The sequence below is a fragment of the Alligator sinensis genome, unplaced genomic scaffold (genome assembly GCF_000455745.1).
Source record: "Alligator sinensis unplaced genomic scaffold, ASM45574v1 scaffold185_1, whole genome shotgun sequence".
Taxonomy (NCBI): domain Eukaryota; kingdom Metazoa; phylum Chordata; order Crocodylia; family Alligatoridae; genus Alligator; species Alligator sinensis.
The window spans coordinates 143,891-157,133 of NW_005842649.1; the positions used below are offsets into that span (position 1 = coordinate 143,891).

The following is a 13,243-nucleotide window of genomic DNA, read 5'->3' on the forward strand; positions in this document are numbered from 1 at the left end:
TTCCTGGTGCTTGCCCTTGCCCCCACCCCCCGCCACCTTCACCACCCTTGCCTGTGCCCTCCTTGCTTGCTTCACTCTGGGGTGCCTGTGCCCCTCATCCACATATGCCCCCTTCCTGAATTGGTTGTGGTGGCCCCAGCTTTGGTTTGGTCAAAGCCAGAGTAGGGCCAGAGCTGCAATCAACTGCTGCTTCCTGGCTGGGTGGGGCTGAAACTAGTCAGGGCTGGAGCAGAGCCAGAACTGAACCTGGGACTCAGGGTAAATAGAAGCAGAAGGGGAGGAAGGGTTGGGGCAGAGGTGGCATGGAGCAGAGGCAGCAGAGGGCAGGCAGTGGGGCAGATGCAGCAACAGGCAGGGGACGAAGGGCAGCTTATGGTACAGAAGGTGAGGTGCAAAGGCAGCGGGGGGCATGGCATTGACTGTGGCTCCAACTTCAAGCCCAAGCCAAGGCCAGAGTAAGAGCTGCAACAGCCACCCTCCCCAGTGCCATGTTGAATGGGTTTTTTTTCCCTAAACCCCTCACTCATCTTGGATTTGAGTAAATACAGTACATTAGTTTTTGGTAACCTTCCCAATAGCTTTCATCCCTATGTTTAGTTTTCTATCATGATTTAAAAATGAATAATAAAGCCATCTATGATTATGAAAAAAAAGAACTATTTCAATGCAATTGGGGTAAATTGGTTTTAAAATGTAACGTATAATTAATTTTTCTTCCTACTGTTTGATATATGCTGATTAGCAATATTTTTCTGTATCTTTGTATAGTCACTCTGAGGCTGGAAAGTTATTTATGGTGGACAGCATACCCAAGCTAGTCAAGGATCCTACTGCTCTGGCACTGAGATCATTCACTCAGGTTTGTTAAACTAAGTGATAACATCTAGAACTAGGGACTGTGTAAGGCCATTTTCAGGTGTTATGGTTCTACTGGGAGAATTGCCCCTCCCCTGTAGAAATTGCCAGCATACAGGTGTCAATTCTCTTTCTCCCAGAGGAAGCAGGCCCCCTTCCCTGAGAAAGGTCTTCTGGGTTACACCTGGAAAATCTCCCCTGCAAGAGAGTTTCTCTCACCAGAATGAATGCTTGTATGCTTCTGCTAGACTCCTCTGTGATCAGGAGCAGTTGAGCAGCATCTTCCCCTGTGCCTTCCCCAGACCAGGGGGACTCCAATCTGGACAAAGTTGTGGGGGGCATTTCCTCACAACTCAATTACTCCCAAACACAGAGGAGTTGATCTGCCCCTACCCCCAACTCCAAACTTCCTGAGACCAGGATGTTCCCACTCTGGAGAATGGGTAGAGGGCATTGCCCCACTGCTCTTGGCTCCACTGCCACATACCAGGAGAGGAGGGAGCAGTAAGCCAATGCTCCCTGTGCTTCCCCAGGCTGGGATGACCCAGTTCTGCAGAAGGCATTCAGAGTCTTTCTCTACTGCTCTACTTTCCCTGGGGACTGGGGGGATTGGAGCAGCCCCTTCTCCCCACACCTTCTCCAGAGCAGATCTGGGGAAAGAATTCTAGTGGTAGAAATTTCTAGGAAATTTCCACTGCTAGTAATGAGTTCCTGTTCATCCCCTGAGGCTGAGTTTCAGTGTTGCAGACATTTTTTCCTCAAGACATTTCTTTTTAGGCAGCCAAAGGCTTAAAAATGGAGTCTAGCTCTACACATTGGGTTTGACAGGCTCAAAATCCAGCTAATTCAATTTATTTTGCATTCCACTGGAGTATGAAATCACAGATTCCTAGGTAAGTAAGACTGGAAGGGATTTCAGGAAGTTACCTAGTCCTACCCCCTGCTCAAGGTAGGATCCTTCCAGCCTAAACCATCCCAGATAAGGGTGTGTTTGTTCATCCACAGATTTGTTTTCATTTTAAATGGTTTGTTTTGAAATGTTTTCTTATGCTGTAGTTGAATAAGTCTCATTCTTATTAGCAGGTAAACTGCCTGTTTTCACATTTTACTGTACAGTTAAGGTTGCAAAGCAATTATAATTATAGCCTCATAATTGGAGCTCTGTGCCTGCAAACATGTAACCACATACATAAGATTATTTTCTAGATGGAAGACTTTGCTGACAGTTTAATCTTCTTTAGTGCCTTGTTGTTAGTTGGAGGGAGAGAGGCTATGCAATCAATACATATTGCTAATGACAAATTCAGAGAGTTCTTATGTGAGGCTACTGCAGCGAATGTATACATAAAAGCTACACTTCAGTTAGTGTGCTTATTTTGAGGTGATCATAGAAAAAAAGGCTTTGAGTCCAGCACTCCAGACCAGGGGTGGGCAATTATTTCGGGCAGAGGGCCACTTACTGAGTTGTGGCAAGCCATCCAGGGCTGCATGACAGGCAGCCAGGGACAGATAAATATTAACTTTCTAAAATTTTTAGGGACCCCATGGTCTGGATAGAATGGCCTGGCAGGCTTAGACTTTTTACCTCCACAGATCTGGGTGCTTGCATCTCTGCCTCATTTGTCTGCAGTTAGATGTACAGCTACTGACATGTATGCCAATAACTGAAATGTAGGGGCAGAAATTTAGGAGTGCATTTTGTGGAAGGAGATCATGCCCACCAAAAGGTCATTTTTCTGGAAAAGGGTTCCAGTGTTCTGAACTATAGTTTCCTTTTCTGCAGCACGCCGTGAACTACATGAAAGTTGCCTACATGCCTCCTATCCAGGACATTGGACCTGAGCCACAGCATGTCCAGTTTGTTTTTTCAGTCAGCAATCAACATGGTGGGAACTTGTTTGGGATCTGCTTTAACATTACAATTCTTCCTGTCGACAATCAAACTCCTGAGGTACATCTCTATTTAGACATGAATTGGGAACAGAAACTTCTATCCAGCTATTCTTCCAAATATTTCAGGGTAGGGGCAGGCAATTATTTTGGGCAGGGGGCCACTTAAGGAGGTTTGGTGAGCTGTTGAGGGCCGCATGGGTAGCCCTGCCCTTGACAGGTGCCCCGCCCCCTGGCTGCCATTTTGGGACTGGAAGTCACACCCCTAACCCCTCACCTTTGCCACCAGAATTCCCCCCACTTGCCCCTGGAAATACTCCTTTTGGGAGGGGGGAGTTGCCATCTTAGAACCAGAAAAAAACAAATCATACACTAAAAGACAAATACCTACTATAACATAATATTATTACAAAAAATATTTTTGTCATGATTTGTGTTTATGTACTGTATATAGAGGTGATTGCAGAATTACTTAAAAATAAATTCTTAGTATTTTATATTGTGTGTGGTGTGGTGTAGTGTGGCGGGGGGTGTGTGTGTGTATGGTGGGGGTTGTGCAGAGCTGACTCTAGGCAGTGCAGGGAAATCAGCCTGTGCAGGGCTCCCTTAACATTGCGTGGGGCCGTGGTAGCCCTGCAAAGGGGCAGGGGGGCCTCTGTGTTTCTTCCACAGCATGGGACTGAGGTGTGAGCTCAAGGCGGGCCCAGCGCAGGGCATAGGGTATGTTGCGGGGTTGTGTGGCATTTGTGGGGTGCTGGCCACACCCCAGCCCACTCCAGTACCTGGGGCTTCCCTCCTGTGCCCCGTGAGTGTGGAGAGTACCAAGGAAGCAAACAATCCACTGGGGGCTGCTCTCCTGGCACCACTGGGCGGAGCCAGGAGCCAGACACCAGCACTGAGCAGAGTGCTTCCCACTGCTGCTGTTGCTGCCCCTTGCTGCCTGCCAGGGCTGTGTGCCATGGTTGTGTGTGTGGGAGGGGTCCCCATACCCTCCTACCCTCCCTCACACCCACACCCTGCCCACCTGAGCTCTGTGCTGCTGCCGCCCCCCTGGGTGAGGGCTCCGCACTGCAGCCAGCCCCAGGCCCCACCCAGGCCCCACCCACCCAGCCCCACCCCCAGCTTCCCTACCTGCTGCCTGGTAGGAGCGGGGCACTGGGGAAACCAGCAGCAGCAGCCCCACCCCATGTTAGTGGGGCCAGCTCTTCTGCCCATGAGGGTGGGAGCAAGGTATAATAGGATATGTTGGGGGTGAGTGTAGGTGCCTCACTCCCACCCTTGTGGGCGGAAGGGCTGGGCAGAGTACTATTCATTGGGTTGCACCAGGGGCCAGATGAAAGTGCCTGGTGGGCCGATGTGGCCCACGGGCCATATTTTGTCCACTCCTGTTTTAGGGGATATCTTCTTTTTTTTCGGCGACTAGAAATACATGGAGAAATCCCAGCCATACTAAAATCAGAAATAAAATGTCCATACGGATGATATTTTACACTGTAAGACTAGCTCTGCTCCCCTGTTGTCTCCAGTAGGGTTCTTTTTGACAGTAAAATTTGGCTTGAGCCTGTGGAAAGTGACAGTTGGAAATGCAAAAACTAAATGAACCAAGTTGACTATAACTGTTTAGCAGAGTGTCGTCTGCTAGGATTCAATTCCATATGGATCTATGTACCCTCTAATCCAGGGATGTCAAACTCATTCTCCTTGCAGGTTGGATGAGCAGCATGAAATCCACGTGTCAGATCCAGCACACAGGGCTAGGCTGGTGCAGGCACTACTGCAGCCTGTGACTGGACTAACCTGGGTGTTTCTTGTAGTGTGCACCAGTTCAAGCCTTGAGCACCATATGCAACATGAACCAGCCCCAGTCCAGTACAGCATGTGGTATACAGGGTCTGTCCAGGACGCATGTTGTTTGTGGTGCCCCCGAAAAACCTCCTCTACGCACTGGATCTGGCACATGTGGCCTGTTTGTGAGCCCAGTGTGGCCTGCTTGTGAGCCCAATCTTGCAAAAGGGAGGTTCAAATGAGGATGTAGTTAGACTGTTCTCAGTGGTGGCAGATGACAGAACAAGGAGCAACAGTCTCAAGTTCCAGCAAGGGAAGTTTAGGTTGGATATTAGGAAAAATGCTCTCACTAGGAGGGTAGTAAAACACTGGAACAGGCTACCCAGAGAGGCTGTGGAATCTCCATCCTTGGAGTTTTTCAGTATCTAGCTAGGCAAAGCTTCAGCTGGGATGATCTAGTTGGGGATGGTCCTGCTTTGAGCAGGGGTTTGGATTAAATGACCTCCAGAGGTCTCTTCCAAACCTAATGTTCTATGATTCTATGTTTACAGCCCCTGCCAGATGGGTTCTGCACATTGCATGCAGCCAGGGCCAGTGCATGCTACATGCAGCTTGCCTGTGTGTGACACAGAGGCAGCACTGTAGGCTGGATGATCAGGCCCCATGGACTGGATCTAGCTCACAGGTCATATATTTGCCCCTGCTGCTCTAATCCGATTGACTCCCAGTTATTTAAATAGGGCCCAAGGGCACTCAGTTTATCATAGGATCAAGTTTTTGCAATTCTGTTTTGGTGCTTTCCATCTTTGATCTCTAATGTCAGTAGAACAGTGTGCTTGCTACACTGCTGGCTGCAGTAAATTTTGCAGCACTAGTATGGTCATCCATCAGGCCACTGGTTGATTTATTAGAGGGAATATTTCTATATATTTGAGCTGTGGTAGGATTGTGCTTGGGCCCTGTGTGTTGCAATAAATTCCTAAATTCCTCCCAGTGTATGACAAACAAGAGTGTGCTCTTTAAAATTTTGATACTTACTTTGTTGTGTGTTCTAAACGCAAAAGGTTTTTGATAGTGCCAAGTTGAAGGTGTAGATGGAAATAGCAGTTCATTATTTCTCCTCTGTTTAGGTATTTACCAGCCATATGAAAGTGGAAGAAGGGGGACTGTGTACCATTACCTGGGGGCACATTCTCCTCTCAGATATGGACACAAAACAGGAGAACCTCCACATCTGCCTCCAGAGACAGCCTCTGCATGGAGCTGTTTTGCTAGATGGCTTTGCTATGAGTGAAGGCGACAGATTTGCCTGTGAGGATCTGCACACTCTTAAAGTCAGGTTGGAAGACTGTCCTGCTCCTCTTCTTACAACTATTAGTTCTCACTGTCAACCTAGGAGAACAACTAGTATTAAACAACCGTTGAGCTTCTGGATTAGAAAATTCACTGAAGATTCATAGGTTTGCATTAAAAAATAATCAGTCTGATGTAATCACATAGGTCTACCCTACACGTTGCACGTGACTACCTGGTTAACTGTGCAATTAATTTTGATTGGCTACACATGCAAATTAAGTATCATGCCTTAAAAAGGTCTAACCATTTTAAAGCTAGAGCTGGAAAATGTGTAATAACTTTATAGCTGGTTTCTATCCAGTTTTAATTTGCATGTGTAGCCTATGCCTCCATGGCTGGAAGTGTCATCAGCTGATGGGGCTCCCAGTGAAGGGGGTATACTATACATTGCCATGGTTGGGAGTCCCACAGCTGATGACACTCCAAGCCAGAAAACCATCCCATGGGCTTCCATGGCTGGGAGCCCATCTGCTTATTGGAGCTCCCAGATGGGGGGCTCATGTGAACCCCCAAACCTGGGAGTTCCCAGCTGATGCTGGCTCCAGGCCATGGAAGCCCCATTACAGGGCTCCCAGCTCTGGGGGTACCCCATGTAGTCCTGAAGCTGGGACACCACAGCTGAGGCAGTGTCCCAGCCATGAAGGTGCTCCAGGCACCCCCACGGCTAGGAGACCATAACTGAGGCAGTGTAATGGAGCACCCCCAAAGCTGGGATACCACCTCAGCTGCAGTCTCTGAATTTCAGGGGTGCATGGGGAACCCCTGTGGCTGCAAGCTCTGTCAGCTGAGTGGGCTCCCAAGATCAGCCATGGGAGCTTGACCTTGCTGGTGCAGGGGAAGCCCCGGTGTGATGGGATCTGATTCACAGTCCCATGTGTGGCATGCCAGGAGGTACAGTTTTGTGGGTCATGCATTTGATCTCATTGTGCCTTTATCTGCATGTGTAGAGGGGCCCATTAGAAAAGAACTATTAGAGCTGCAGTAGCAGTAAAACTGAGGTAGGGACCATGCTACTTTAAATAGGCTTCTGGCTGAATCCCCTCCTCTTTCAATTTGGCTATGTGAAGAAGCAAAAATAATATTTAAATGTGTTTTCTCATACAGCCCTATGAAGAAGGAAGTGATATTTTCAGAGTTTTCCCTTCAGAGTGTTTATGCATAGTTGTTCAGCTGATTCCCAAGGAAAATTATTGAATGTTTCCTCTTTTCATTACTTTCTGAGACTTAAGAGAAACCAGAGAGATTCACAATCATATTTGAGGGTGCTGAGAGAAATGGCAAGGAACAATGGCTATTGTACTAGTATGTGTGCTTCTTGCCTCTTTCATGTGAATGCAATTATTGGCTTATCTATTTTATATTCAGGTGAGGTAACTAATTCATGCAGCAGAGGTATGAATGTCCACATTCAGTAAGTGTTTCAAAACAGCTGGAATAGAGATTTAAAAAAATCTGGTATCCTATTTTTAGACTCTGTTTACCAATTGTTTCAGATTTTCAGTCAGACTGTCAGCACAGTGCAGGGGCTTATTCAAAGCCCTTTACATTTAAACTCATAGCAAAGACTTCAGTAGTTGGTGGAGACCCTAGTGTGGGCCTTGCTGCACTGAGGGGATTATTCCATTTTGGGGAAGATGTCCATTGTCCTTTATGACTAGACTGCACGTGATAGTTCTTAATACGGAGAGATTTTAGCCATGTGAAATCAGTGTAAACTTAATTCCCACAGGTATCAGCACGATGGCTCTGAGACTCTGAATGATGACATCCTCTTTGCAGCCACAGATGGCTTTCATTCTGTAGAGTTCATCTTACAGGTCAAGGTCAGTGTGCTCATTCCTTGTGCTCATGTCGGTGTTTGCTTAGAGAGTGACAAAACATCCGTTTTGAAAGCCTTCAGAATTCCTCAAAAATTGGAAGGAGTTAGATTACATGGGCTTTTCACTCCTAGCTTTGGAGCTTATGTGACAATATTGGTTAGAGAGCAAATTTGGCAGGTACTAGTTATGAGACATCTGCACCTGTTTCTGCTTAGGCACTGCTGTCAGGAATGAATCCCCGCAGAATTACACATGGGGAATGCATCAGATCAGTGAAGGAGATGATTTTTTCCCCTGAAGATATAAATTCTACAGTTAAAGGGACAATGTCAAGTTAAAGTCATATACATTGTAGTTCACACACACACACACACACACACACACACACACACACACACCCCCACCCTTGCTTCCCTTACCTATATTACTAAAGACCCTATGGAATGCTAAGCCTTAAAGCTTCTACATTTACTTTTTAGTGTTTCTTTAACTTTTGTGTTTCCTTGGATTCAGACAGTAAAACTATTGTAGTCTGTTTTATTTGTTTGTATTGAATTCTAGTTATCATCTCTTTCTTGTTCACTTGTAGTACATACTCCAGAGTTTGTGCTGCAAAATCTTGAAAGAACTGTTTATCTGTTTAAAGCCACTTTTAATTAAAGAAAAAAAATCTCCAAATCTTTTGATCATTAGGTGCTACCTGTGAATGATGAGCCACCTGTCATGAAAGCTGGCCTCATTCCCCTAATACAGTGTCTGGAAGGGGAGGAAGTAGTTATCACTCCAGAGCATATTTATGCCACTGATGCAGACAGTGATGACATGAGGCTGATGTTTATCCAGGCTCGAAAGTCCTACCATGGGGTGGTGAGGAAAGCTGGTAACATTGTGGATCGATTCTCCCAAGCTGATGTTGTCTCTGGCGTAGTGACCTACAAGCACACTAGTAAGTGACATGAGGAAAGCATTAGATTAGAAGTGTAGTCAGTAATTTGGAGTTATCTCACCTAAGCCTAAATCTTGATAACCTCGTGACAGCTCACATCAGATATACTAAGAAGCTGCATCTATGTAATGTAATCCATGTGAACAAAACTGTGAAATATGCTTGAAGCACAACTATATTGTATCCCATTTTCTGATTACATATTTGGACAGAAAAATCATATAAACATTTCATGGGGGTGCATTGTAATTCTGCTAGATGCCACCTTATATGGACACTTTATTGTATGTCCTTGTTTCAGTTCTGCCAAGGGCATGGATACATTTCCATTCTGTATAGGAGTGTCAGTGTCAATTAGGGATGTGTTCCCCATTATGTAGAAGGGACTTACAATGGACAGCCCCCTTCCTTGGCAATGGGTGTTCGGAACATCAATCAGCCACATGCAAAAGAGAAAGACAAAAGGTTAATTGCGCTTAATAACATTGGGTAAGATACCATTTATTCATACTGTTCTCATAACAGAGGAAGAATTCTGCTAAGAGGAGGAGTGCGTATAGGTTCTGGGTGTAATCTCTGAATCAATCCATTTCAACCACTTAATCTGAGTTTGTTGCTTTTTATTCTGTTTTTGTTTTATAATTGACCCTAAGAATGTTAAACAATGTACATAACTGATCTAGTGTTCCTTTGTCCAGTTTTGGTTTCTTATTTTAAAACTATTGTGTTTTGCAGGTGGAGAGATTGGCCTGAATCCTTGTTTTGACACCCTAACCTTTGTTATCTCTGATGGTGAAGCTGGCCCAGATGTCAATGACTGCTGTTTTGATGGACCTCTTCTTCCTCCAGTACCACTTCATGATTCGTTTCCAGTATATGATCTAAACATTACTATACTTCCAGTGGACAACCAGCCACCATCCATTGCAACTGGTGAAAAGCTTCCTTTTAACTTACTATATAGTATCTTGTATACCACATAACCAGGTGTCAGGGAGGGACTAGACACTCAGTATTTTCTAGCGCTAAAAATATGGACCAACAAAGAAGATAAATATACAAAACTCTTAGATAAGATGGACCAATTTTTCAAATAGGCAACCATCCTTTTAGCAGGCACAGTGTGCACGTGGTGGATATCTAAGTACTTATTTCAAGTTACTTGATTCCATCTGCAAATCAGGTGGCTAGGGAAGTGAGTACTCAGATATGCTGACACAATTTCATTGTTGAAAGTATAAACTGCACCTAGAGCCTTCCAGAACTTACTCAATTTTCTTCAGCGTAGTAAATAGGCAGAAACCTAGAAATGGTCCTGAACCAAAAATCCTGTTCAAAGTAAGTCTGATCTTTAAGAAAATTCAGAATCTGAATTTTGCACCCAAATAGCTGCCAGGTTTATGCAAAACAAAATCATAACATTAGATTATGTCTGTCTACTTTATTCTACTGTATAATTAAATTGCATTTTATACATTGGTCTTTTCTATGTGAAGACATGGACATATTATTTGTAGTACTTGCATTTTATGCTGATAGGTAATGAAGACGAGTATAGTGTACGCTGTACACTTAGGGCCAGATCCTATTATATATGTTTGGTGCCTAAGGGCCCTGGCAGATGTTACATTTGTGGCATAATTGACATGTTAATCATAACAGTAACAGTGCCACAGGTTATAGCCAATTTATGGCATGATATTATAGAAAATGAGCCACAAAGATGTTCCACATTACATTTACAATGTAGAATATCTTTGTAGCTCACTTGCTTCATGTCTTAAAGTGAATGTGTAGCATGTCAGGCTGCCCTAGGCTGCAATCCAACTCTCAGCTGGGGAACAGAAGAAGGAAAACATACCCAACTTTTCAATTAACTGTTTTTCATGGGACTTGAGCAAGGTGAAATAGGATCACATGTAGGCACCTAAGTCCAATTATGCACCTAAAAGGTGGTATAGGATCCATCCCTTGATGAGTTGAATGTAATAGATGTGAAACCAGTTTGGCTTTTTTTACTAAACTGTCAAGCATAAAAAACAGTTATTAAAAATGTAGGCTTGTAACTGATAGCTTACATTTAATCCACCAATAGATCTTGGTAGAACTTTCCTCTGACTCAGTGGCCTTTGCATCAGACCCAGAGTACACATACTAAAGGCACAGGTTCTATAGGCCTATCGTTTCTTTTATGTTATTTATTTGTAGGCATCATGTACATGTTGTGTATCTCAGAGAACATTTAAACATATGTATGAGTAGGTTTGTAATTTGCAGCTTATCACCCAAGCAATGTTCTGGAAATGAGTCATTGTCCCAGCAGGGAAGTTAAGCACCGATGCATGAAAAATTGTTCATTATGAGCAATTCGTAACAGCTCTCAGGCAATTAATGCGCTGACAAACAGAGGTAACAACTGATCTTGAGCAGCACATAAACCATACTTAATAGCTTATCAATAAAACTGGTTTCTGATTTTTTTCTCCCCTTTTGCTTGCATGGTGGGAAAGTAGAGTTGATAGTATGTTTAGAAAACATCGGTACCAGAGAGTTTGTAGTTCATTTCTCCATTAGTTATTGTCTCAATTTCTTTAGTTAAAATATCCCTGTAAGTTATGTTAAATAAGTAATAATACTTATCATTATATCATTTGTGTACAGGTGCCATGTTTGTTGTGGATGAGGGTTTCTCAGCTGTGCTTACTACTAACCATTTGTTTGCCACTGACCCTGACACCACAGCCGATGACTTAGAGTTTGTTTTGGTTTCTCCTCCCCAGTGTGGTTACATTGAAAATATACTACCTTCTCCTGGTTTTGAAAAGAGCAACATTGGTATAAGTATAGGTATGTGGAGACATGATGGCAAGAAGTACAACACTAATTGTAATATATAGGGATAACAGACTGCTGTAAAGTAATGTAGATCTACTGGGGATGAAGGTGTACAAAATAAGAAGCACTGGGACTGTGTAGGAAGGTTTCAAAGAGAGAACATAGCTCTGTGAAGAAGAAATAAGTTAAAATTAAGTATATTTCAGTTCTACACTTTCAATCTCTCCTAGAAATGTCATACAAGATGAGAACAAGCTCTCTTTATCCTGTAACACATTTTCCTCTTCCACCAAGCACTACCATAGTTGATTTTTATTAATAAAGTATGATGGCCAAGATTTTTCAGAGGCAGAAGTAACCAGGTTTTGTACCCTCAGCATTGGCATTGCACAGTGAAGGAGCAGTAGCTGGAGGTTTGCTGCTGTGGTGGGAGATGTCACATCCCTTTTTGCTGTTAACATGTGTGTCAAACAGCCATTTAAAGATTGATTTTTCTGCAACAAAATAAGGAAGGTTACATCTTCCTCTGCAGCTGTGAACCTCCAGCCACTACTCTGGCACTGTGCACCACCACTGCCCAGGGTACCATGTGCTGCCACCACTCTTCTGCCCTCCCCACTGCTGGAGCTAGAACTGAAGCTGCCACAGAAAAGGTGCTGGAGTGGAGATGAGTGAGAGGACGGGATGGGCGTGTGAGGTGCCCATTAGGCAGCGCCTGGGGCTCATACCCCACTTATCCACCTATTGTGCAAAAAAGGATGTCTTACATTAGGCCCCAAGGCATACATTTTCAAAAGGGACAAGAGATTTTGGCTATCTCTGCTTTTATGTATGCCTCCTAAGCTTGAATGTCGGCAGGGCAGGGGGGCCGCAGCATGCGCTGTCCTCTTAAAATGTCTTCACCCAGGACACCCATTGATATATTAATTGCTCTTGAAAACAAAGGTCACATTTTCAGAAGTGCCCTACTGAGAGGGACATAAATCCCAATTGTTGTGAGTGCTCTCCAAACTGAAAATCCACCCCTCCCCAAACTCCAGATTTAGAAAGTTCTTTTAATATTTGCTTGTTCTTGTTTATTCATTCAGGGTTTCATTATGCACATTCCCAAAGGAAACAGCTAGAGACATTTTGTCTGAGGGAGACAGAAGTCTATGTAACACATTCTGGTTTATGGAGGGAACATGTGGGTTCTTTTCTCCTTTCATTGAATACAACATAGTCAAGTAGAGTTAAGTTGTGATTGGTGCAAGTGAGGCCCTAGTTCTTCCTTCTCCCTCATTTCCTATGCAGGCCATGCACCCCAGGGGAGTAGAGAAGTAGTTCCTGAGCTGCTTTGAGCTACAAGAACTGGTATTCTCCTGAGTGCTTGTACGTGTTGTGCGATGTGAGGAGGAAGAAGGCTTTTGTTTCTTTTTCCAGTGCACACACATATGCAGGCTGGGCAGACTTTGCCTTTAAGTAATACAGAATTAAAAGGCTTTGGGTATGTCCGCATGGTACAAGGCAATGAGCTAGCTCTAAACAAGCTAGTTGGGGTACTGGGAACAGTCTAAACTCATTAGCAGAGTAAACTAGCTCAGGAGGAGTGCTATGCTAATGCATTATTCCCAGTGGTATAAGGGTTCCTCTTTTGGAGGCATTGAATGTAGTAGGTCTGACTCAGCCTTGGTATAGCTCTACAATGGATTCAAATAATTAAAAATTCTCCAGGAATGAAGATGTACTACTTTATTTTTATTTTGGGCCCATGTCC

At 44.2% G+C, this 13,243-nt stretch overlaps 1 protein-coding gene across 1 annotated transcript in view; it reads left to right on the plus strand.

Annotated features, from left to right (window-relative positions):
• The window catches only part of FREM1 (FRAS1 related extracellular matrix 1), a 126,850-nt gene that overhangs the window by 60,182 nt on the left and 53,425 nt on the right, over positions 1 to 13,243 (plus strand). Inside the window, exons 12-18 of the mRNA XM_025215527.1 lie at positions 769 to 859; positions 2,639 to 2,806; positions 5,661 to 5,869; positions 7,616 to 7,709; positions 8,400 to 8,652; positions 9,388 to 9,585; positions 11,314 to 11,499. Coding sequence (XP_025071312.1) covers positions 769 to 859; positions 2,639 to 2,806; positions 5,661 to 5,869; positions 7,616 to 7,709; positions 8,400 to 8,652; positions 9,388 to 9,585; positions 11,314 to 11,499 — 1,199 coding nt within the window. The remainder of the gene's footprint in view (positions 1 to 768; positions 860 to 2,638; positions 2,807 to 5,660; positions 5,870 to 7,615; positions 7,710 to 8,399; positions 8,653 to 9,387; positions 9,586 to 11,313; positions 11,500 to 13,243) is intronic.